The sequence below is a fragment of the Chiloscyllium plagiosum genome, chromosome 12 (genome assembly GCF_004010195.1).
Source record: "Chiloscyllium plagiosum isolate BGI_BamShark_2017 chromosome 12, ASM401019v2, whole genome shotgun sequence".
Lineage (NCBI taxonomy): Eukaryota > Metazoa > Chordata > Chondrichthyes > Orectolobiformes > Hemiscylliidae > Chiloscyllium > Chiloscyllium plagiosum.
The window spans coordinates 51,579,634-51,605,198 of NC_057721.1; the positions used below are offsets into that span (position 1 = coordinate 51,579,634).

Here is a 25,565-nt window from a genome sequence, read left to right on the forward strand (position 1 = left end):
GCCAGATCAAACCAAATATTTGAACCTCACCTTTGCAAGGCCTATGATCAATTCTAGCAATATATCTGACTCCTAACTGATCCTTTTGGCAAATAGGGATGGGCATTAAATGCTAGACTAGCCAGCAATGCCCTCACCCTAGTGGAAGAAAGGCTTGGATTGTATCAACACTCACCCTCAGTTAGTGAGTTGTGCAATGAAGTCATCTGCCATGGTTGCTGATGGGAACCCTTGTCTCCCAGTAATCATCTTGTGAAATCATGAAATGAAGCACAAATCTGAGAGCTCTTAGGATATGAGCATCATGGCAAGGCAGTGTAAACCTCTAAGATGTGGTATTGATGGTCACAGATGATTTGTGATGATCACAGATGATTTGTAAACTGAAGAACTGGAACTTTTTGCTGTTGATAAAGTTAGCAGTATTACGATGTGGGGCCCTCAATGCAATGTGCTCACATTCTACAGTGCCCTGCACCTGGGAGAAGTCAGCTATTTTTGCAAAGCCTACTGTCCAAGCTGCCGCTTTGACCTTGTCACAAAGAGGCAAGATGAAGTGTATGATCTGGCACAAATTGTTCTGAGGAAGGGTCACCAGACCTGAAACGTTCACTGATTTCACTTCACAGTAGTTGCCAGACTTGCTGAGTTTTTTTCCACAACTTCTGTTTCTGAGCCTTGATACAGGTGTGGGTTGGAGGATTGAAAGGTCTCACATTGATCCCCAGCAGATCCTTGAAAGCAGCTAAGTGCTTAAAATTTAGCACAGTTGTCACCCTAATGACCATCAACTCCTTCAGGTGACAGATCCCACTCCAGAAGATGGCAGAGTTCTGTGACAGTATCCTGGGACATTCTCACTCTATGGGAGCAATGTAACTCACTCATTTGGATGAAATCACATTGTGGACGACAGACTCTGCACCTCTTGTACCTCCTCTGCATCATGAAGGGATGTTCAGCTGTGACCTCTTGATGTGGTGGCTGTTTGGCTGCTGGCCCTGGGCTTCCTGGCACATGTATTCTCCTCAACCCCTCTGCATTTGACTACGCATCAGTCATAGCGATGATCACGCCTGCTATGGATCCATTGGGTTTGGCTCCAAGGAACCTACATGGTGAATTTCAAAAGCAAAGTGGATCATTAGTAATGTGAGCAGTCAACATTACCATCTCAAACAAATAATGGTAAGGCATAGCCCTCTATAACCATTGCAACATAGAGGTCCTGACAATGAGAGCTGTGGAATGCCTATCCATGGCCTTTTGAGGTAAAGGATCTTATCGCAATGTATGCATCACAAGCCAATGCAGTAAAAGATTGTAAATTCAAAAAGGAGTACAGAAACATTGTCACATCATCCAAGAAAAGTAGCACTGTATTTTAGCAAATACTTACAGTTCATGGTGAGAAGAAATCAGCTCCATTTCTGTTACAGCCCAGGAGACCTTGGATCGTCTTCGTGAATTATGGCTCGCAAGTGACTCTGTTAATGGTATTCACTTTGCAGAGGTGACTGTGGTCAGTTTGTAATGACAATCACACGGTCAAGTTTGCTTGTGACCAGAATACATATTCCACACAGTTGGACACAGCACTTGTTTTCCATGCATGGTACTATAAATACAGATGTCTTCCAAAAAAAACCCAAAGAACTCCAGATGCTGGAAATCAGAAACAAAAACAGAAATTGCAGGAGAAACTCAGTAGGTCTGGCAGTATCTGTGGAGAGAGAGTAGAGCTAATGTTTTAGGTCCAGTGACCCTTCTTCAGAACAAACTTCAGTTTTGAAGAAAGGTCACCGGACCAGAAATGTTAACTCTGCTTTCTCTGCATAGACGCTGCCAGACCTGCTGAGTTTTTCCAGATGTCTTCAATCTGTTCAGTATAAGTACCCGATTAATGCAATTGAGCTTTGAAGGACCTGACTTTGTTCACAAATCGAGTTAGTGTCCAGAGCAAGTGGTGAGTTCACTTTCATATTGGGAGCTGTTGCCATCCAATTTCTCTCCAGTGTGTGGGAAAAATAGGAAGTTGCATAAAAACAATTACATAATAATGAGATGTCAATGCATCAAAACAGGCCTCACCAGCAAGAGTCTTATCTCACTATTGAAACCTTTGGTGGTAAATTGGGACTTTCTTGATGTTGGGCATCCCATCTTTCCAATCTTATCATATTTTCCCACTGTCTTGCCATTACCCAAATGCTTGATCCATCAGATTTCACACCCCACCCTGGGCTTCTCTGCTCAATGTAAAATCACCTCTGGTCTTTCTTCAGATCTGAATCGTTCCTGCCCAAGCAACATCTGGCAGAATCTCTTCTGTCTCACTCTAGTCCAAAGACATTTTTCATATAGTGTTACAACTGGAACTGCACACAGCAACCTAGCTGTGACCTTACTAACGTTATATACAGGCCCATCACTACCTCCTTGCTCTTGTATTCATGCATTGCCTAACAGAGGCAAGTATTGCATAAGCCTTCCTAATCACCTTATTACTGCCTTTGAGGATTGATGGACATGCACATTATGGTCTCACTAATCCTCTGTGCTTTCTAGTGTGTCATTATTCAACATGTTAGTCTTCCAAAAATATATCATCTATACAGAATTAAATTCCATTTGCCATTGTTTCGACTCGTCTAATATTATCCAGTAGTCGAAGGATTTCCTCCTTGCTCTTTAGCAAACCACCAACTTTCACATCACCTGTGAACTTACTGATCATACTTCCTATATTCATGTGTAGATCATTAACTTACACAACAAACAGGAAAGGTTGCAATGAACTCTGTGGTATGCCACTGGTCACAGGCTCTCTGTTATAAGAATACCCTTTGACCATCACACTCTGCTTCCTGCAGTAAGCCAATTTGAATCCTATTTGACAAAATACCCTGACTCCCATGGGCTCTTGATTTCCTGGTCAATGTGCCACACGAAACCATGCCAAAAGCTTTGTTGACTTAAGCCATATAGACTTCATCAACTGCACTAGCCTCACCTACACACCTTGTAACCTCTGAAATATTTATTCACATTTGCAGACATCACCATTTACAAAGGTGATGGCCTAGTATATTATTGCTAGGCTATTAATCCAGAGAAAGCGAGGACTGCAGATTAAGAGTCAAAAAGACAGCATCCGAGGAGCAGGAGAGTCAATGTTTAAAGCATAAGCTCTTCATCAGCAATGAGGGGATGGCCCAAGGGAGGGGGGGGGGGGCAGTGGGGAAAATGAAGAAACTGGTGAAACCCACATTGATCACGTGTGGTTAGATGGTCCCAAGGCAGAAGAGGAGGCATTCTTAATCCAGATGTCAGGTAGCTAGAGTTTGGCGGTGGAGGCGGCCCAGGACTTGCATGTCCTCGGCAGAGTGGGAGGTAGAGTTAAAGTGTTCAGCCACAGGGCCAAGGGATTGTTTAGTGCACGTGTCCCAAAGATGTTCTCTGAAACATTCCGCAAATTGGCATTCTGTCTCCCCAGTGTAGAGGAGACCACACTGAGAGCAACAGACACAGTAGATGGCGTGTGTGGAAGAGCTGCTAAATTTTGTTGGATGTGGACAGAGGTGAGGGGGAGGTGTGGGCACAAGTTTTGCAATTCTTGTGGTGGCTGGGGAAGGTGCCAGGAAGGGAGGGTGGGTTGGCGGGGGCTGTGCCATTGACACTCCTATCTCTTGAATGAAAACAAATGACTGTACTGATTAATCTACCTCTCCAAAATTCTATTCCTTAGATATTTTCCTAATAGATTTCCTACCACAGATGGAGTTTAGAAGTGTGATGGATGACTTTAGTAAAGATTGATAAAGTGGACAGGGAAAATACATTTCCTCTGTGAGTCAGTCTTGAACTAAGGGGGACACTATTTAAAAATTAATGTTTGCCCTTTCAGGACAGAGTTGAGGAGATTGTTTTCCCAGAGGAAGAGTGGTTTTGAAGCTCTCTGTCTCAGAAGGTGGTGGAGGCAGGGGTATTAAAATATTTTAAAGCCAGATGATTTCATTGCCTCACAGGAATCTAAGAATTATTGAGGAGGGTAAATAGTAATGCGAAATTCAAAACAGACAATAGACAATAGGTGCACGAATAGGCCATTTGGCCCTTCGAACCAGCACCACCATTCAGTATGATCATGAATGATCATCCACCATCAGTATCCTGTTCCTACCTTATCCCCATAACTCCACTATTTTTAAAAGCTCTATCCACCTCTTTCTTGAAACAGATGTACAAACAGTTCATCTATGATCTTATCAAATAGTGGAGTGGGTTTAATCATGTGATCCTATAGTTCTATACTCATAATGCTCAAGCTAAAGCTGGCACATTTGCTTCTGTGTGCCTGTACACAGATTGAAGAATGCTGTGTTCATGTGTCACTTTTGACAATTAAAGACTAATAGAGTGTCAGGATGAATAAAATGTGTTGAAATTGTGTGGTCTTCTTCAACTTACTGAATTTCTCAAACTCTCGGTTAAACTCATCAAACAAAGGCTTCAGTTTGGGTAGCCGATCTTGTTCTTCAGCCAGGGCAAACACGAGCTCTCCCATCTGCCAGACATCTTTGTGACTAGTCACTTGTTCCATCAGAACATCTGGCCTTTGTTCAGATGGGGTTAATGCTAGCACCTTTACTTCTTCTTTACTTAGAGCTTTTCTTGATAGTAGCTTTTGAGCAAAGTTCAGGAGATTTTCCATATCACAAAGGATTGGAATTATAACTTTTTTGTAGCTATACAGGAAGCACAGACTACACTGATCACCTAAAAAAGAAGAAAATGATTGTTTGTACACAAATAAAGGGGCATTGGGACACCTCATTCAGGAAGTGAATGGTCTATACTTGCAGCTCAAAAGGAGTTTGCAGCTCATCATCAGGCAATTGTTCAGAGGGAATATGAAATAAAACAGCCTCCAAAAAACTGTATCAAGTTTTCCACTGTTTGGGATATACTGCCAGGTCTTTAACCAAACAAGAAAAATTAGATTAAAAAAACAGGATTCCTAAAAAAAAAAATGTGAACTATTGTTTTGTGAGTTTTAAAGGGAAAGATCAGATATGGTGAAATAGACTGTTAAAAAAACTACTAGCCCATTTACATGGCTGGTATTGACCAATTACAGATTGTGGGCCAATTAGAAACCATTAGAGCAGATGAATGTTGAATAACCTGCCAGTGGTTTCAGAAACTAAAAAGGTTGAAATAATGAGCACCACTAGTAACAAAGTATCAAGAAAAAAATAAGTGAAATGATAAAAAAAAATGTGTCAATAGAAATCTCAAACTAGATTATGTTACAATTATCATTGATATGATAATTGTAACATAATTATATGATAATTGTAGGGTAGCTAGAGTTTGGCGGTGGAGGAGGCCCAGGACTTGCATGTCCTCGGCAGAAGGACAGAAGCTGGGGAAAATTCTACCGCTAGTGGCAATATTGCTTTTAATGGTAGTGGTGTTTTAGAATAAAAGGCTTTTGTGTAACCAGATTTAAGATCGACATGGCATTTTGCAAGGAAGGCATGAATACAGGCATGACACAGTTATAAGAAAAAATTAGAAGTCATCTAGCAACAGAAAGAAAAACACCCTGAATACTTGATTTCAAACTTCATCCTGAGAGGTTTCCAAAATCTATTTACACCAAAAGTGTCATTCTATTTAAATATTTCAGTGGTGGTCTTTAAACTGAGGTCAGCTCAGCACAAGAAAAATTAAAACTCAATCTTACCCAGTTCCAAAATGTAAGTTATCCATTTCTTTAGTTCAGGGTGATTAGAAAGATCCTCATCTTTAAGCATCATTAAAAATTGTCTGATTTTAAAATTGCAGTTCCACCTTAAAACATGGTTTAGAATCATTTCTGCAGTAATTTCACTGCTTTTCTCCATAAAAACTTTTTTCAAATCCCAATTGATTATTAGTTCAGTTACTTTTCCAGTTTCAACAATTGCATTTTCAATCAGCTTTCTTTTCAGAATGATTTCACGGTACAAGCGACATTTATCTGCAAAAGGCAACAGAATTTGGTAGATGTTAATCACACACTCACTAAAAGTCATATGCATATTTACAGCTGTTTACATTTGACAAGGAGACAACATTTTACATTACGTTGTGTTGGAACATACTGTGACAGATATATCGAGCAACATCAAGATGTGTCACACTGCTTCAGCATAAAGGCCAAATTTAGGATCATCATATTGTACATTTTTATGATCTTTTTTAAAAATGATGATCTGTAATATCCTTTAAAGCTCTATTATTAAAGCATTATTTCCCCATATTTCATCATTCATTTTATTTGCATAGATCTTATCTGCAAGATGGAAATTTATAAATGGAAATATTTAATATTCTGTTTAACACAAAAAAAATTTCTTGATTTGTAGAAATCTGTTTTCAATAATGACATCAGCATTAAGTGAAAGGAAACAATAGCAGTTAGTAAAAAAGTGACAAATAGAATAAAATTTCCTAACTCTCCATACCTAAGAAAATGAGAACTACATCCTTTACATAATAAACAATAAATAATGAATGCAACAACTTGGCAAAAATGAATGTCCATCCTAAAAGCAGTATTACTGCAGGCTACATGTGTCATGTTTAAACAAATTCCTAGTCATAATTTGAAGTATACTATGACAAACAATATTTATTAGTGATTTTTGAGAATATTTATTGTTTATTTAAGGAAATGGTATATCCTATGGTTCCCTGGGTAGGCTATCCCAATCATTTTGTAGAGTGCTTCACTGCCAGAATTTACAAACAAACACCAAGACACAGCTTGGCTGGTAGTAAGAAAGGGCTTTCCTGTTACAGCCTTCCTGCATGCACAAAGTCTCAGCCCTTCACAGACAGCTTTCGAGATAGCCATGTTATGGAAAAAACCATTGACTACCTCCTCCTGGAATTTGGCTTTGCAAAAAAACAAAAAAAGGTCTGGGGAGAGAGAGAGAGAGAGAGAGAGAGAGAGATGCAATGGCTTTTGTCAAGGTTCATCCCAAGCAGCTCTCCATAAGTCCAACAACAGAGTGCAGACAACGGTACTGACAAGATTGTATATAGAGAGCCAGTACGGACTTGATGGTTGGAATGGCCTCCTCTTGTGATAACCACACTTAAACATTAGCAGAAATTGCTAGAGAAACTAATCACTTATGGCAACATCTATTGAGATAAAACAGAGTTAATGTGCTGAGTCCAGTGTCCCTTCTTCAGTTCCACAGATGCTGCCAGACCTGCTGAGTTTCTCCAGCTATTTCTAATTTTGTTTGTTTTACATGTGCAGCATCTGCAGTTCTTTGTTTATTTTTATGATTGTAGACTGCTGTCGTCATTGGATGATTATAAGCTATCACTGATGTGCAAAAATAAGATTCACGATAGGAGCTTTAGATAACACAAATCTTCTTCCAATATCATTAAAAATATATTTTGGTTCTGTCTTCACAAAGGAGGACACAAACTACCTCCCAGAATTGGTATGATGGGAAAGAAGAACTGAAGGAAAGTAGTATTTGTTGGGAAAAGGTATTGGGGAAATTGATGAGATCAAAGACGAATAAATCCTCAGGGAACGGCTATCTACATCCCAGTGTATTGAAGAAAGTGGCTCGAGAAAAGAGTGGATACATTGGTGGTCATCTTTTAAGATGCTATAGACTCTGGAACAGTTCCCATGGATTGGAAGGTAGCTAATGTTCCTGATGAAGGGCTCCTGTCCAAAATGTCAAATTTTCCTGCTCCTCGGATGCTGCCTGATTTGATGTGCTTTTCCAGCACCACTCTAATCTTGGATTCTAATCTCCAGCATCTGCAGTCCTCACTTTTGCCTAGTAAGACCTCTAATTTAAAAAGGTCAAGAGAAAGCAAGGAATTATAGACTGCTTAGCTTGACATCAGTAGTACAGAAAATGCTCGAGTCCATTATTTAATAATATAGACTTTAATAGCAAAGAGGAAAGAGTGAGGACTGCAGATGCTGGAGATCAGAGCTGAAAAATGTGTTGCTGGAAAAGTGCAGCAGGTCAGGCAGCTTCCAAGAAGCAGGAGAATCGACGTTTCAGTAAGAAGGGCTTATGCCCGAAACGTCGATTCTCCTGCTCCTTGGATGCTGCCTGACCTGCTGCGCTTTTCCAGCAACACATTTTTCAGCTTTATTAGCAGAGAACTTGGTGACAAGATTGGACAGAGTTAGCATTGATTTATGAAAGGGAAATCACGCTTGACAAATCTATTGGAATTATTCGAGGCTGTAACTCAGAGTTGATGAGGGAGAACTAGTGGATGTTGTTCACTTAGATTTTCAAGTGGTGTTTGATCGGGTCTCCCATTAGAGATTATTTGTAAATTAAAGTGCATGGGATGGGGGGGGGGGGGAAGAGAATAATTACTGACATGGATAGACAACTGGCTGGCAGAGAGGAAACAAAAAGTTGAAATAAATGGATCATTTTCTGAGTGGGAGCCAGTGGGGTAACTGCAAGATCCAGATATTCACAACATATAGTTTAGATGAGGGAACTAAACACAACATTTCCAAGATTTCAATTAACACAAATCTGGGCGGGAGGGGGAGCTATAAGGAGGATGCAAAGATGTAATTTAGACAAGTTGTATGATTATACTTCAATGCCATGCATTTTCCTAATGTAGATATAAGTGGCATCATCCACTTGGTAGTAAAAACAAGGAGGCAGTTTCTTATCTGAATGGCAAATTGGGAAAGGGGATGTGCAACAAGACCTGGGAGTCCTTGTAAACCAGTCACTGAAAGAATGCATCCCATAACAGCAGGAGGCCAAGACGACAAATGTAATGTTGGCCTTCATAATGTGAAGATACAAGTACAGAAACAATGGGGCAGTGTCTTGGTGAAACCACACCTGGAGTACCACGTACAGTTTTGGGTCTCAGAGTCACAGAGTCAAACGGCAGAAACAGACCCTTCGGTCCAACCAGTCCATGCCAAACACAATCCCAAACTAAACTACTCTTATCTGCCTGCACCGGTCCATATCACTCCAAACCTTTCCTATTCATGTACTTATCGAAGAGTATTTTAAACATTGTAACTATGCCCACATCCACCATTTCCTCAGGAAGTTCTTTTCATAAATTAATCACCCTCTGTGTAAAATATTTGCCCCCAATATCTTTTTTAAACTTTCTCCTCTCACCTTAAAAGTGATGTCTCCCAGTCTTGAAATCCCCCATCCTAGGGAAAAGACACTTACCATTAATCACATCTATCTCCTCATGATTTCATAAACCTCTAAGGTCACCTTTCAATCACCTATGCTCCAGTGAAAAAAGGTCCAAGCCTATCTTGCCTTTCTTTATAACCCAAACCTTCCATACATGGCAACATCCTGGTAAACCTCTTCTGAACCTCGATCTAAAAAAAAATCCTTCTTATATTAGAGTGACCAGAACTGGACACAATATTCCAGAAAGGGTCTCAACAATATCCTATACAACCTCAACATTACTTCCTAACTTCTACAGTCAAAGAACTGAGCAATGAAGGCAAGTGTGCTAACCTTTTTAACTACCCTGTCTATGTGATGCAAACTTCAAAGAATTATGTAGTTCCCAGTTCTACAACACAATCAGGGCCTTACCATTAATTGTGTAAGTCCTACCCCTGTTTGTTGTATAAAATTGCAAAATGACACATTTACCCAAATTGAACTCCATCTGCCATTTTTCAGCCGATTGACCCATTTGATCAAAATCCTTCTGTCATCTTAGAATATCTTTCTCACTTTGTCTGAGGAAGGATGTTCTGGCTATGGAGGGAATGAAACAAAGGTTTGCCAGACTGATTCCTAAGATGGCTAGTCTGATGTATGAAGAGATACTGGGTTAGTTAGGACTATGATCACTGGAATTTACAAGAAAAAGGGAGGAATCTCATGGAAATCTATACTAACAGGAGCTGTATAGGGGAAATGATTCTCCATGACCAGGGAGTCCAGAACCATGACTCTCAGTCTAATGATACAGAGTAGGTCATGTAGGATAGATGGAGAAAAATGTATTTACCCAGACAGTGATGAGCTTCCCGAATCCTCTGCCACAGAAAGTGGCTGAGGCAAAAACATTGAATGTTTTCAAGGCGGTGACAGCTATAGCTCATAGGGGCTGAAGGGATCAATGGATATAGTGGAGTGGGCTCAAAGGGCCAAATGGCCCACTCCTGTTCCTGTTTTCTATATGACAGTGTTCGGGGATACGATTTGTGGGGGCAGGAGGTGGAATTTCCAAAGTTAAGCTGAGGAAACTGAATTACTTCCTGTAGGCTGTACAAGTTTACCAAAGAAGAAATTCATATTACACTCCATGTAATGTTCTCGACCGGTTTTATAGTACGTGGGAGAAGAATTTTCCGGATTTGTTTTCCCTTATTGGCCCTGGGTTTCTTCTGGATATTTTGTGCCTCTTTTAGGTGTTTGATGGTCACTGAGGGTTGGAGATGTCTCGCTATTATGTTCCTGGCATAGGTGTAGGATGACCTAGACTGGCCAATTTGTCTTTTCCTGCTCATTATTTTCACTTGTTTCAGGAGTGCAAGCACAATGAAACACTATTTCTTCTCAACAATCCCTCTCCTACCACCTTCCTTACATTAAAACTGAATGGATTTCACAAGTACTTAGCTAGTTGATAAAGACTTTAGGACTTTAAGTTATTTAAAGGTGCTGTATAAATGGAAGCCTTTTTTTACTTCATCATATGAACAGCAACTTCCCTCTTCAAAGATTATATATAAACCGCCTCCAAGGCGCCTCACAGAAGCATAATTAGGCAAAAACAGAAGTCAACCCAAAGAGGATATTATGAACAGTGACTGAGAAAAATAGTCAAAGATGTTGATTTTAAGAAAAATCTTAAAGGAGAAGAGATACAGTTAGGGAGAATTCTCAAGCCTGTGGCTTGTACAGCTAAAGATACAGTCAATCACAGAGCTAAGAGATTGGGTAATGCACAAGGCTGAAGGTGAAGGAACACAGAATTCTAAATCCGTCATGGAGCTGGAGGAAGACCAGTGAAGCGCAAAGGGATTTAAAACAAGAAGCTAACCAACAGCCACGACTGAAGTGATTAACGACAGACCAAACAAACCTGTCAGCAGATCGGTTTCTTTTTCTTTCCTTTCTTTCTCACACTCATTCTGCTCATTACGTTTACTCAATCCTTCCAGGGTATTTACAGCCTTTTGTTCACGTTTTCTATAAAAGGAAAATAAAATATTAAATCAAAAGGAAACCCAGCTTCTCTTTTGTAGGACAAGTTGAATATACTGAATAGGTTGATAAGACCCACAACTGACCCAGATATACCGATCGCTGGTTTCCCCATCTCTGAAGTGTGGGCTGGAGTTCTGCATCAGGACCATTCGCAATCACTGACACATCTAACACCGTGGGAATTGCCTGGGAAATCGAGATCTTCATAGGGCAATTCCTCGCCTTCTGGAACTCTCTAAAAAAGCCCCTTAAAGTTAGAAACTCAAGAGACTTCAGCTCAGTTAAACTTAATAGTTACTGAGGAAACATTAGGGGATAAAAAATATATATAGTTCTTCAGAAGCTGTTAAACTGATCTCCCCAATTATATGTGAATAACTTGACACCCTTAATCTCCAACAGCCCACTGGACAAGCATTGCTGATCTCCCTGCACCCCAGAAGCAAACTAGTTCTTGATGACCAGGTGCCCACAATGCCACGAACTGATCTGATTACTCCCCTCTCCAAAAGCTAGACTTGACAGAAATTCTCACCCATTAACCTGACCCTACCTGCTGGACATGTTACACCCAACTTGACCCACCCCCAGCCAACTGAGCCCTCGAGATACCAAAACTGTCCACTTCCATATGCAGCAAGACCTGGATTATGCTCAGAGCTGGGCTGACAAGTGGCAAGTAAAATTTGTGCTGCACAAGTGGCAGGCAATGGGCATTTCCAAGGAGGGAATTTAACCATCACCTCTTGATACTCTATGATATCACTGAATTCGCTACTACCAACATTCTGTGATTACCAATGATCAGTAAGTGAACTGGACCAGCCATTGATGAAAAGAGCAAGTCAGAGTCTGGAAATTCTGTGATGAGTAACCCACTCCCCGTTTCCCCAAAGCCTGTATGACATTTACAAGTCAGGAGTGCATTGGAATATTCCCCACTTCCCTGGATGTATGGAGCTCCTATGATGCTTAAGAACCCTGACACCATCCAGACAAAGCAGCTTGCTTGATTGATATCCCATCTGTCAGCTTCAGAATTCCATCACTTTACCACTGTTGTATAGCAGCCGCAATGTGTATCATCTACAAGATGCACTGCAGTAACTGACTAGGATTTCTTGAATAGCACCTTCCAAACTCAAGACGTCTACCACATTGAAAGACAAGGGCAACTGATACATGGGAATATCTCCAATTGCAAAATCCCGTCCAAGCCATTCACCATCCTGACTTGAAATATATCACTGTTCCTTCACGGTCACTGGGTCAAAATCCTGGAACTCCCTTCCTAACAGCAATGAGGGTATCCCTACATCCAAAGGACTGTGGTGCTTTAAGAAAGCAGCTCAGCACTACCTTCTCCTGACTTAACCAGGAGTGGCTACATCCCACAAATGTAAAAAGGAAAAAAATCCCAACTCCTCAGATCCTCAAAAGTATCTCGCTGGACCTTTGAATACAGTCAAAAACTGAACGGAATTAAACTTCTTCAGAAACTGCTCTAAGCAAAATCAATGAAATGATTCAAGTTTCCCAATGTAGTAAAAAATAAAACTAATCAAAAGTCCATGTGTGGCAAATAAAAACACTGCATTGTTATACCGACATTTCCCAATTAGTAAAATCCAAAATGATTTTACTAAAATGAACTGCAATCACATCATTATCTTCTAATTTTTCTCCCCAGTTATACCCTATAATTTATGTGGCTTGTGTTTCTATGCATTCCCCCTACCTCTATACCCTGCCTGACTCACACTTTGTCCTACATCCTGCACAGCTATCTCCTTTAGTTCTTCCTCCGAACCTATTGCTTTACTACTTCCCCACAAACTTCATTCCATCAACTATCTTTCTGATAATTTTTCTGAATATTCAAGCTGCTTTCTCAATTTGAATGCATTTAATTATACTAATGCAGTAACACAAATGCAATGCAGTTAACAAATGCAGTTTATTCTTTTAAAACACTTACATAGTTGAAATTCGTGATGACAGATCTGAATTTTTTATTTCAAACTGCAAAAGAAACATTTTAAAGTTAAAGCAATTCACAAGATTAAAAAAAGGCATAAATTAAGGAGGTAGAATTAAGCAGCTCAAAACCTGAATAGATTGCACAATTTAGAAATCGCACTAATTTTGGGCAAAACAGATTATTTAAATAATGCAGATCAAAATTAATAATACAAAATAAAATATCAAACAGTGAACTCAGACTTAAACTATAAATTTAATGTAGAGTTCAAATTCATTATCTAACTAGAATCAGAAATAGACTGTATTCCAGCTATATCACCTATGATGCTAGGCATCAGGGATTTGATGGCAATATTCTAAGCTCACTAATCTTACCCTAACATAGAATCATAGAATCCTTTAACAGTCTAATTCTTACCTCAGTCTGTGCAATTCCTGAAGCATTGTGAATTACACATTTTATGATCAGACCTTTACAATCACTGTTCAGACATTTCATTGAACAGAAATCCTAAAATACATAAAATAAATAAAACCATTTTTATTTTTGAAGTCAAGGCAAATGCAAATTAAAACTGGAGGTCTGATTTTCAGACATGCAAAACTTCAAAAATCTGGTGGAACGTGGATTCGAAAATCCAGCTCCCATTTCTGGCAGATTCCATTTTTGCAGATGGGGGAAAGTTATAATTCAAACAGTTGTGAAGTGTGAACTTAGCAGGGATATTTGCATTTACAGCGGAGTTCAAACAGGCTCTGTTTTGGCTTTTCCAGCAACTTAATCAGCAGTGGGGAAGTCACAAATTAATGCAACCAGTGCACATATCCTTGAAGGGCAGCCAAGATCTATGTAAAGGGTCACAGTATGTTTGTTTTTAAATTTTGCACTTTGAACATTGAAAAAGGAGCTGTCAGTAAGACAAAAGAAAGACTCTTTATTGACAGATTATATAATGTAAGAAAGAATATAACCATTTGTTTCACATTTTCACCAGAGTTCCTCGATGACATTTCTCCGGAGAGCTATTGTTATAATTAGAAATGCCTGGTTGAATTTCCAAAGGTTTAAAAGCAGATATCACAGCAAAGAGCTCTGAGTTCACAGCTTAGTTAATAGTTTGGAGAGGATCTTGAGGATTAGCTGTCTTTGATGTGGCTACTCAACAGAGGTGTGTTTGTTTTTATAGTATTAAGAGGTTTAAAAGCTTTGATGAATAGGAGTTTCTTTTCACTATCAAATATACATGAATAAAAAATTATTATATTGCTGGAAGTTTTTTTTACATAAAGAGGTGGTTCCTGAGGCCTACTACATATATGATGATTTTGGAAATAACATGAGAGGTTTGACGTGATATGTAGGTGAGTGGGGGCAATGTCTGCACAGGGGTATGAGGGGGCATGAGTTAACATGGAGATGGTATGGAGATTGGGGAATAAGGACTAGAGGGCCTAACAACTTTTAAAACAACTGGAATAAAGTCCCAGGGAACATAGGTAGACTTCCTAATGATGCTGAGTCAAAGAGTGTGGTGCTGGAACAGCACAACCGGTCAGGCAGCATCCGAGGAGCAGGAGATTCAACGTTTTGAGCGTAAGCTCTTTATCAGGAATCATGCTGCCTTGACACTCACCTATCCTCAAAATTGCCAATGATTTGCTTTCTGATTGGCAGGATAGAATCTATTATGCTCACCCACCACCAATGTTTAACAGGATACTTCAAATTTAGACAGGTCTATAAGTGGGAAATGTCAGGACTCTATCTTCCTCCCTTGGTAAAAAAAAAATCTAGCTCTTTATCTTTCAGGACAGTAGAAGTAGAACTTCAGAAGGCCATCGACAAGTTGGAGTGGTTGGATAGGTGGCAGATGAGTTGCAATGTACAGGAGTGTGAGGTGATATATTTTCATGGGAAGAACATCAAAAGACAATACAAAATAGGGGTATAATTCTAAAGAATTGGAGAAGCAGAAGAACTGGGAGATATCTGCACAGAGATCACTGAATGTGGCAGGAGCAATAAACAGAGCATCAAATAAAGAATAAAGGGATCCTTGGCTTTATTAATCGGACCATAGAGTACAAGAGCGAAGAGGGGATGCTGAACTTGTATCAGACACTTTTAGACCTCAGCTAGAGTATGGTGTACAATGATGCAAACGTATTGGAGAGTTTACAGAGGCTGTTTAGAAGAATGGTTTCAGGGATGAGAAATATAAGGATAGATTGAAGAAGCTGGGATTGTTGAGATTGTCCTTGGAAATAAGATGACTAAGAGGGGTCTTGATAGAAGTTTTCAAAATTATAAGTGACTGGATAGAGTAGATATGATGGAATCTGTTCCTACTCATAAAAAGGGACTGTGACAAGAGCACAGGTTTAAAATGATCTGCAAAAGAAGCAAAAAAGTGAAGTGAGGATAAGCATTTTCACTGAGTAGTTAGGGTATGGAATGCACTGGCTGTGTAGGGAGGCACATTCAGTTCAGACATTCCTGAGGCCATTGAATGATCATTTGGATAAAAGTAACATACAAAGGTAGAGGGAAGAAAGCATGGGACTGGCACTAGGCAATCATTTAACAAGTCGGTGCAGGCACAATGTGCCAATTGGCCTCCTATGCCATAATGCTTCTGTGATTCCGAGACACCAAAATCTGTGGACAACAGCAACATTTAATTTAGTGGTGGCATGTATTTCCTGCCCTCTAGCTGTTAAAATAGATAAAATAAATAGAGGGAAAAATACTTCTTACCTGATTAGATTTCCCATGATACAGAGAATCCTTTAACCCTTTCCAGCAAGTAAGGTGATATGATGTCAAGCAATAAGAATCACAGGAAAGTTCTACATAGCCCTGAAATGAGACAAGGTGACATGCATAGCTGTGTGAAATTGCACAGATATAAAAATAAATATTTCTTCTTGTATTTTCGATAGAATTCAGAGAAAAAAAGGAAGTCGTTAACAAAACATTTTGTTAAACTTGCTGAACTGTTGAACTTGAAGGAAACTAATATTGAAGGATAAGAGTAAACAGGAGAATGGATAAGGATTCTGTTAAAATTGCATAGACATTGAATGCTTTCTATTGATAGCCACCCAAACCAAGGCTCAATAATAAGCAGAATTTCCTTCAGCTTTGCTTCAACCTTTACTGTACATGGATCTTAGTGCAAGAGCATAATACCATAAGCTTTATTAGCAGAAGTAAGCCATTCAGTCCACTGAGTTGTTGCATTTATTTCCTCTCCTTCTCTGCCCCTTTATTATTTAGTATATCTGGAATGTTATTAGTGTCCTCTATCATGAAGATTGATGCAACATACTTATGTAACTCCTCTGCCATTTCCTGGCTCCTCATTAGTTTTTCTAAGTCTTGTTCTTGAATGGAACTGTGTTCACTTTGGTCTCTCTTCCTTCTAACATGTTTAAAGAAAGCCTTGCTGTCTGTTTGTATATTACTTGCTTGTTTAACCGTACAGTTTATTTTCTTCTCATTTACTATTTTTTGGTCATATTTTGTTAGTGTTTAAACTTTTCCAATCCTCTGGCTTACCACTGATCATTGCCATATTGTATGTCTTTTTCTTTCAAGTTAATACTACCCTTATTCCATAGTTAACCATAGTTGGCTTATCTGCTTCCAAGAATCCTTCTTCCTCACTGGGATATAACTTTGCTGCAAGTATTGAACCATTTTCTTAAATGTTTGTCATTGCTCCTCAACCAACTTTTCTGGTCAACTTCTTTGCCAATCCACTCCTGCCAATTCTATCCTTACTCTTTTGTAATTAAAATGTATTAAAGTTGAGTATAGTTGTTTCTGATTAAAGTTTCTTGCATTCAAACTGAATGCCAACTTCTTCCATTTTAAGGTCACTGTTTCCTAAGGGATCTTTTACACTTGTATACTATCAGATGTACATTATCAGGCCAAACCTCTTCCGATCTTCTGCAATTAAGTCTCTCACCATATACTTCCAGCTCATCTACGACCTTCATTTTTTCCTTATTCCTGGCAGCTCTATCTCCATCTACATCTCCACATTTTTTCTCTCTGAACAAATGTTCAAACAATTTCAATCTTTTCTTGGTGACTTTCTTTGATGCTCCCATAATCTTCACTGACCCGAATGTCCTTTCGTGTTACGCCACATTTCCATCTTAGCGTCCACTTCTCATTAGCATTCAGTCTGCACATATAACCAGGACAGTCTCAAATTACCTTGTAGATTCTCCTTTCAGTTTCAGTGATACTTTTCTCTCACGTAACAACCCACTGCATTTCTTCTGATTACAACAACAGAGCAGGTCTAATTCTTAATTTCCATTTCTATGTTTCACCACCAACTCCAGGTACTTCAAAATAGACATTTTCTCAAGTCTTCATCCATAAACTTTGTGTCTTCAATGTGATCCTCTTCCTTTGGCTCAAACTGATCAATTCATCAGTTGGACCTTTGGCCTACTGATCTTCATATCCATGTCTTCCAAGTGTACTTTTCCAGTTCTCCATACACTCAGTCATGTTCTCATCATCACCATTATATGGCTCAAGCCAGTCTGCAAATACAGTTGACCACAGCACTCCCTGTCAAATTTGCTCAGTTAATACATACATGGCAATCAAACAGATGAAGCAGCTCAGTACCGAACTTTGATATAATCCAGCTTTGGCTTTGAAGCTCTCACTCTCAAAAAATCTTCATGTTGCATTGCTCTTCCTGATATTTCTTCACAACTTGCCTCAAAACCAAAAAAAAAAATTGCTTCATCTGGGCATTAATCCAAATTGGCATTCATTAATTCCCACTTTTTTTCTCAGTCACCGGTCTATGATTCTCACTCAAACTTTAGATGCTCAATTTCTCATTAGGTTTTGCAAACTTCACTGTCCCTCCTTCATTTGAAAAACTGTATAAAATTGATTTGCCTCCATAACCTTGAGTTTTTCTCTTGTACAATAATTCAATAGCTTATTCAGGACTTGGGCCCCTTACTCAGCTATACAGGGCTGTACTGCCACTGATATCTCATCTGGTCCTACTAAAACCAATGAGCTGAGGACATAGACAGACACATGACTGTTTGATAACACAATAATAGTATAATGGAAACTTGGTTCAAAGAAAGGCAAAAGAGTCTCAACACCCCTATACAGAGAATTTCCAGGCTGAAAGACGGGGATAAAAACAAAGGCGTATATTATTGGTTAAAGAATCAATTACAGCTGTAAGTAGGAAGACGAACTAAATGAAGCATCAAATGAGGCCATGTAAGCCACATGAGAAACAAAGAGAAGGGCAGCTATACTGCTCACATTTATTTAAAGATACCCAAATGGCGGGAGAGAATCAGTGGAACAAATATTTGGCAAATCCCAGAGTTCAAAAATAGTAGGGTAATAATATTTGGGGATTTTAACTACTCAAATTACCAACTGGTATACGAACAGTGTAAAGGTATGGGGGATACAAATTCTTGACTGCATTCAAGAGAATTTTGTTTTTGCCGGCACACAACAAGGCAGAGTGTGCAATTCTGGATTTAGTCTTCGGAAAAGAAGCTGGGCAGGTGGGTGAAGCAGTAAGACCATAAGACATAGGAATGGAAGTAAGGCCATTAAGCTCATCAAATTCACTCTGCCATTCAATCATAGCTGATGGGCATTTCAACCCCACTTATCCACACTCTCCCCGTATTCCTTAATTCCTTGCAAGATTAAGAATTTACCAATCTCTGCCTTGAAGACATTTAATATCCCAGCCTCCACTACGCTCCAAGGCAATGAATTCCACAATCCCATCACTCTCTAGCTAAAGAAAAAGTCTCCTCATTTCTGTTTTAAATTGACCCCCTCTAATTCTAAGGCTATGCCCACGTGTCCTACTACACCCGCCTGACGGAAACAAATTCCCAGCGTCCACCTTTTCTAAGCCATGCATTATCTTGTAAGTTTCTATTAGATCACCCCTCAACCTTCTAAACTCGAAGGAATACAATCCTAGGATCCTCAGCCGTTCGTCATATGTTAGGCCTATCATTCCAGGGATCATCTGTGTGAATCTCTGCTGGAAACGCTCCAGTGTCAATATGTCCTTCCTGAGGTGTGGGGCCCAAGACTGGACATAATATTCTAAATGGGGCCTAACTAAAGCTTTATAAAGTCTCAGTAGCACATCGGTGCTTTTACATTCCAACCCTCTTGAGATAAATGACAACATGCAAGTCAACCTTTAGAGATTACTGGACTAGCACTCCCAAATCCCTTTGTACTTTGGCTTTATGAATTTTCTCACCATTTAGAAAATAGTCCATGTCGGTATTCTTTTTTCTGAAATGCAAGACCTTGCATTGGCCCACACTGAATTTCATCAGCCATTTCTTGGACCACTCTCCTAAACTGTCTCAATCTTTCTTCAGCCTCCCCACCTCCTCAGAACCACCTGCCTGTCCGCCTAACTTCATATCACGACAAATTTCACCAGAATGCCCCCAGTCCCTTCATCCAGATCATTAATATATAAAGTGACCAGCTGTGGCCCCAACACCGAACCCTGCGGGACACCACTTGTCACTGGCTGCCACTCTGAAAAATAATCTTTTTATCCCAACTCGCTGCCTGCTGACAGCCTATCCTCAATCCATGCCAGTAGCTCACCTCGAACATCATGGGCCCTCACTTTATTCAGCAGCCTCCCGTGAGGCGCCTTATCAAACAAGCAAAACTAAATGTCATTTACAAAATACTGTGCAAGGACTATAAAAAACACTACATTGGACAAACAGGCATAAACTAGCCACCAGGATACATGAACACTAACTAGCCACAAAAAGACATGACCCTCTCTCACTAGTATCCTTACATACGGTTGAGGAAGGACACCACTTCGACTGGGACAACACATCCATCCTACGACAAGCCAAACAAAGACACACACGAGAATTCCTAGAAGCATGACATTCCAACTGGAACTCTATCAACAAACACATCGAGTTAGACCCCATTTACCAACCCTGGAGAAAAGGAACAGGAAGTGACTTCACCACAGGAAATGACATCACCAACCCAAAGAAACCCAAACATATAAATAGAAAGCAGGACTTATCAGCAGTGCTTCACCTGAGGCCCACTGAAGATGTTACCTAGTAGGGTGACGAAACATCTGGAAATAAACCTTCTAGCTTAGCAAGCAAACCTACATCCAGTCTAGGTAGATAACATCCACAGGGTTTCCCTGGTCTAACCTACTTCAAAGAATTCTAACAGGTTTGTCAGGCACAACCTCCCCTTACTAAATCCATGCTGACTTGTTCTAATCGGAGCATCCTTAACAATGGATTCTATAATTTTACCTACAACCAAGGTTAGGCTGATCAGCGTATAATTTTCCATCTTTTGTCATGATCCTTTCTTGAACAAGGGGGTTACAACAGTGATTTTCCAATCATATGGGACTTTCTCTGACTCCAGTGATTTTTGGAAGATTACAACCAACGTCTCCGCTATTTCTTCAGCCACCTCCCTCAGAACTCTAGGACGCAGCCCATTGGGCCAGGAGATTTATCAATTTTTAGACCTTTTAGCTTTTCTAGCACTTTTTCTATTATAATGGCTACCATACTCAACTCTGCCCTTGACTCTCAATTGTTGGGATATTACTCATGTCTTCCATTGTGAAGACTGACAAAGTATTTATTAAGTGCTTCAGTTGTTTCCTTATCTCCCAGCACGGGTCTTGCTGCATCAATTTGGAGCAGCCCAATTTCTACTTATGCCTCCAATTTGTTTCTTATGTATTAAAAGAAACTTTTACGATCGTTTCTAATATTACTGGCTAGTTTACCTTCATATTTGATCCTCTCTTTCTTTGTTTCGCTCTTTGTTATCCTCTGCTTGTTTTTGTAGTCTTCCCAATCTTCTGATTTCCCAGTCCTCTTGGCCACTTTCTAGGCTCTCTTTTTTTTCTGTGATATATTTCCTGACTTCCTTTGTCAGCCATAGCTGTCCAATTCCCCCCAGATAACTCTTTCTTTTCTTTGGGATGAGCCTCTGTACTGTGTCCTTAATTACACCCAGAAACTCCTACCATTGTTGCTCTACTGTCTTCTCCACTAGGCTCTGCTTCAAGTCAATAAGAACAGGAAGGCAGATTAATACCTAAATGGAATCAATTTAGGTAAAGGGGCAGTACAGAGAGATCTGGGTGTTCTTGTACACCAGTCAATGAAGGCTACCTTATGCTGAAAGACTGGAGCGACTGGGCTTGTGTACCCTTGAGTTTAGAAGACTGAGAGGGGACCTGATTGAGACATATAAGATTATTAAAGGATTGGGCACTCTGGAGGCAGGAAACATGTTTCCGCTGATGGGTGAGTGCTGAACCAGAGGACACAGCTTAAAAATATGGGGTAGGCCATTTAGGACAGAGATGAGGAGAAGCTTCTTCACCCAGAGAGTGGTGGCTGTGTGGGATGCTCTGCCCCAGAGGGCAGTGGAGGCCCAGTTTCTGGATTCATTTAAGAAAGAGTTGGATAGAGCTCTCAAAGATAGTGGAATCAAGGGTTATGGAGATAAGGCAGGAACAGGATATTGATTAGGAATGATCAGCCATGATCATATTGAATGGCGGTGCAGGCTTGAAGGGCTGAATGGCCTACTCCTGCGCCTATTGTCTATTGTCTAATTTTCTAAATTCCTCTCTCATGCCCTTGTAATTACCTTAACTCTAACTGATCACAATACAGTTAGAGTTTTGTATCATATGGAAAGAGAGAGAGATCGAACAGCTATAAAAGTCTATATCAGGAGAAGGCAAACTTTGCAAAGCTGACGGATAATTTGGCAAAAGTGGACTGGCTGCAGTTACTTAAAGAAAAAGCAGTGGCAAATCATGACAGGCATTCAAATTGAGATTCTACAGACACAGTGTATACATGTCCTCACAAAGAAAAAGGATGGTACTACCAAATATAGAGTTCACTGGCTATCCACAAGTATACAGGATGAAATAAAGAAGAACAGAGCTTATGACAATCTCAAAAATGTAATACTTTACAAAGCATACTGAAGCACAGAAACAGCGGGGGTGAAATGAGAAAGGAAATTAGGAAGTCAAAGAATCAGAAAAAAATATTGGCCAATAAAATTAAGAAAAATCCAAAGATGATTTAATATTATGAGCACAAGATGACCAAGAAAAAAGGTAGGCCTATCAGAGAACTACATGGTAATTTATGCATGGATGTATTGTCGCTGTGTTTACAATGGAAGGGGATGATGCAGACATTCTAATTAGAGGAGCGTGAAATATTATATAAAATAAGCAAAATGAGAAAGGGGATGTACTGAAGGGACTGACCTCCTTGAAGATGAATAATCACCAGGGCTGGATGAATTGTTTAAACAAACCAGGGACAAAATAGTGGATGCTCTGTGAATCATTTTCCAATCCTCACTAGGTAGAGGCGAGGTACCAAAGTCCTGCAAGCGTTGTATCTTATTCAAAAAGGGTGCTAGACATAGACCAAATAATTATAGGCCAATCAATCTGAACTCAGATTACCAGAGTTATCACTGTCAGAGTCGTAGAGCATGGGAACAGACCCTTCGATCCAACTTGTCCATGCCAACCAGGTTTCCCAAACTAAACTGGTTCTACTTGCATGCATTTAGCCCATATCCCTTTATAAACTTCTCTTATTCTTGTAACTACCCAAATGTCTGTTAAATGTAACTGTACCTGCATCCACCACTTCCTCTGGCAGTTCATTCCACATACAAATCACCCTCAATGTGAAAAAGTTGTTCTTCAGGTCCCTTTTAAAACATTCTCCTCTCACCTAAAAAAAATGTCCCCGAGTCTTGAATTCCCCTGAGGCCTGGCCTAGGAAAAGAATTTTTTGCTATTCACCTTATCTATGCCCTTATGATTTTATAAACCTCTACAGGGTAACCCCTCAACTTCCTACACTCCAGTGAAAGAAGTCCCAGCCTCTCCCCATAACTCAAACCCTTCATTTCCAGCAACATTTTTGGAAGGCTTTTCTGAACCCTCTCCAATTTAATAATATCTTTCCTCTAGTAGAGCGACCAGAATTGTACACAGTACTACAGAAGTGACCTCACCAACATCGTGTACAACTTCAACTCGACGTCCCAATTCCGATATGCAAAGGTGTGAGCAATGAAGGCAAGCATGCTAAATGCCTTCTTAACCGTGTACATGTGACACAACGTTCAAAGAACTACATATCCGAATCCTTAGGTCTCTCCACTCAATAACATTACCCGGGGTCCTACTATTCTCTACAGAAGTCCTGCCCTTGTTTGTTCTACTAAAATTCTTATATCTCACATTTATCCAAATTAAACTCCATCTGCCACTCCTCAGCCCATTGGCCCAATTGATCAAGACCTCATCCTTTTTCACTGCTGACCATATCACCAATTTTGGTGTCAACTGCAAACATGGTTAATAAACCATCCTCCTAAAGTCTTATCCAAATCATGAGATGGGATTAACTGATAGTTCGAAATGCACAGATTAACAAGGCATCTATAGCATGGCTTTGTTCAGGAAAGGTCATGCTATATGCATTCCTATTGCATTTATTTCAGAAAGTAACAAAAAGAGGATTGTTTAGGGCAGTGCAAGGATTTTGGTAAGGTATTTCACACAATCCCAAATGAAAGATGGGTCCAAAAAAATTAAAACCAATTTAATACAGGGAAATGTGGTACATTGAACCCAAAATTGGCTCAGTGACAGGGGAGCAAAAGGAATGCTTTTGTTAGTGGAAAGTGGTTTCCACTGATGTTTCACTTGGCTCAGTTTTGCTCCCTTGCTGATGTGATTTAAATTTATGATTTAGACATACATGTTGGAGGCATGGTTGGGAAATTTGTACATTACATATATATTGGATAGTTGATTGTGAAGTGGATGCAACTTGACTTTGGGATGGTATCAATGGTTTGGGTGAAGGGTGGAGAAGTACCAAATACAATTTCATCCAGGTTAAGCGTTTCACCAGGGTAAATAAAGCAAGGGAATTTCATGCTGTAACGTTTTCATGATTCTAGACACTATTTTCAAACCGGTTTTGATTTCCCCTACTATGCTAGTTGTCATTACTCCATTTGCAACTTCCTCTTATCACTTTTGTCACCGTTTTACTTAGTCATCAGCCAATTAAGTACAGGAAGTCCCAGGGTTACAAACGCTTGACTCACAAAAATCCCGTACTTATGAACCGACCCTTGGCATCTCCTAATTAAAAATTATTTTTTAAAAATCCGAATTACGTACAATGTTTCATCCTAATGAATGGGCGGACTAATTCACCTGAACCTGTTCCAATTTACACACAAATTCGATTTACGAACAGCAGAAAGAATGGAACTCATTCATAACCTGGGACTTGTATACACCCTATCTCTCTGATTTTATCTTCTTACATTGAGATTGCTCAGTTTGCAATCTTCTTTGTACATAGATTTCTCACATCCTGTGTTAATCTTCTTCCAACAGCTAGTTTTCAGAAGCTTTTAATTCTTACTATTTTCTTTGATAGCAAAAATTTCACAAGGGTTATTTAAATCTGACATCAAAACATTCACTGGCCAGAAATCCTTCTCGGACAATTACTTTCTCTGCCTTGCATTTCCCTTTTTATGCTTTGGAGATACCGGTGTTGGACTGGAGTGTACAAAGTTAAAAAAAAAATCACAAAAATTCCTGAAGAAGGGCTTATGCCCGAAACGTCGATTCTCCTGCTCCTTGGATGCTGCCTGCGCTTTTCCAGCAACACATTTTTCAGCTCTGATCTCCAGCATCTGCAGTCCTAACTTTCTCCTAAAAAATCACAACACCAGATTATAGTCCAACATTCACATTTATGTTTGTGGGGTGAATTTGTATTTGCAGAATCAATTTCACTTTGCTCAAAAACTGTGTGAATCCATGTAAGATTCTGTAAATGCATTTTTTAGATTAGAATCAGTCTGACCATTGTGGCACAGACAGTCTCACATAGGGCAGCTCACACCTTAAATGCATTATCTGGGCCAACATGACACCAATTGTTAAAGTTCACTTGAGAATGTAACTTTTTAAAAAGTTTTACTATTTACATAAGAAACAACTAAAACCAACATGGTCATTCTAAAAGATGAGAGACTTAAACAATCTAGGTCTTTTTCAATATATAATTTCAGTTATCACATTATAAACTTTTGCTATAAATTCTGCATACTGTGATCTTATACTCCACAACCACCAGATGAAG

General features: G+C 39.6%; 1 protein-coding gene across 5 annotated transcripts in view; it reads right to left on the reverse strand.

Moving 5' to 3' along the window:
- LOC122555254 (E3 ubiquitin-protein ligase DZIP3-like) overlaps window positions 1-25,565 on the reverse strand; it is a 114,733-nt gene that overhangs the window by 49,131 nt on the left and 40,037 nt on the right. For 3 of the 5 annotated variants that reach the window (XM_043701058.1, XM_043701054.1, XM_043701055.1), the window contains exons 8-13: window positions 16,027-16,128; window positions 13,687-13,779; window positions 13,264-13,307; window positions 11,161-11,267; window positions 5,753-6,028; window positions 4,471-4,779 (exon numbers count right to left, since the gene is read on the reverse strand). In XM_043701058.1, coding sequence (XP_043556993.1) covers window positions 4,471-4,779; window positions 5,753-6,028; window positions 11,161-11,267; window positions 13,264-13,307; window positions 13,687-13,779; window positions 16,027-16,128 — 931 coding nt within the window. Of the gene's footprint in view, window positions 1-4,470; window positions 4,780-5,752; window positions 6,029-11,160; window positions 11,268-13,263; window positions 13,308-13,686; window positions 13,780-16,026; window positions 16,129-21,121; window positions 21,353-25,565 lie in introns of those variants that run through there. The other 2 variants (XM_043701057.1, XM_043701056.1) reach the window with 2 other exon arrangements.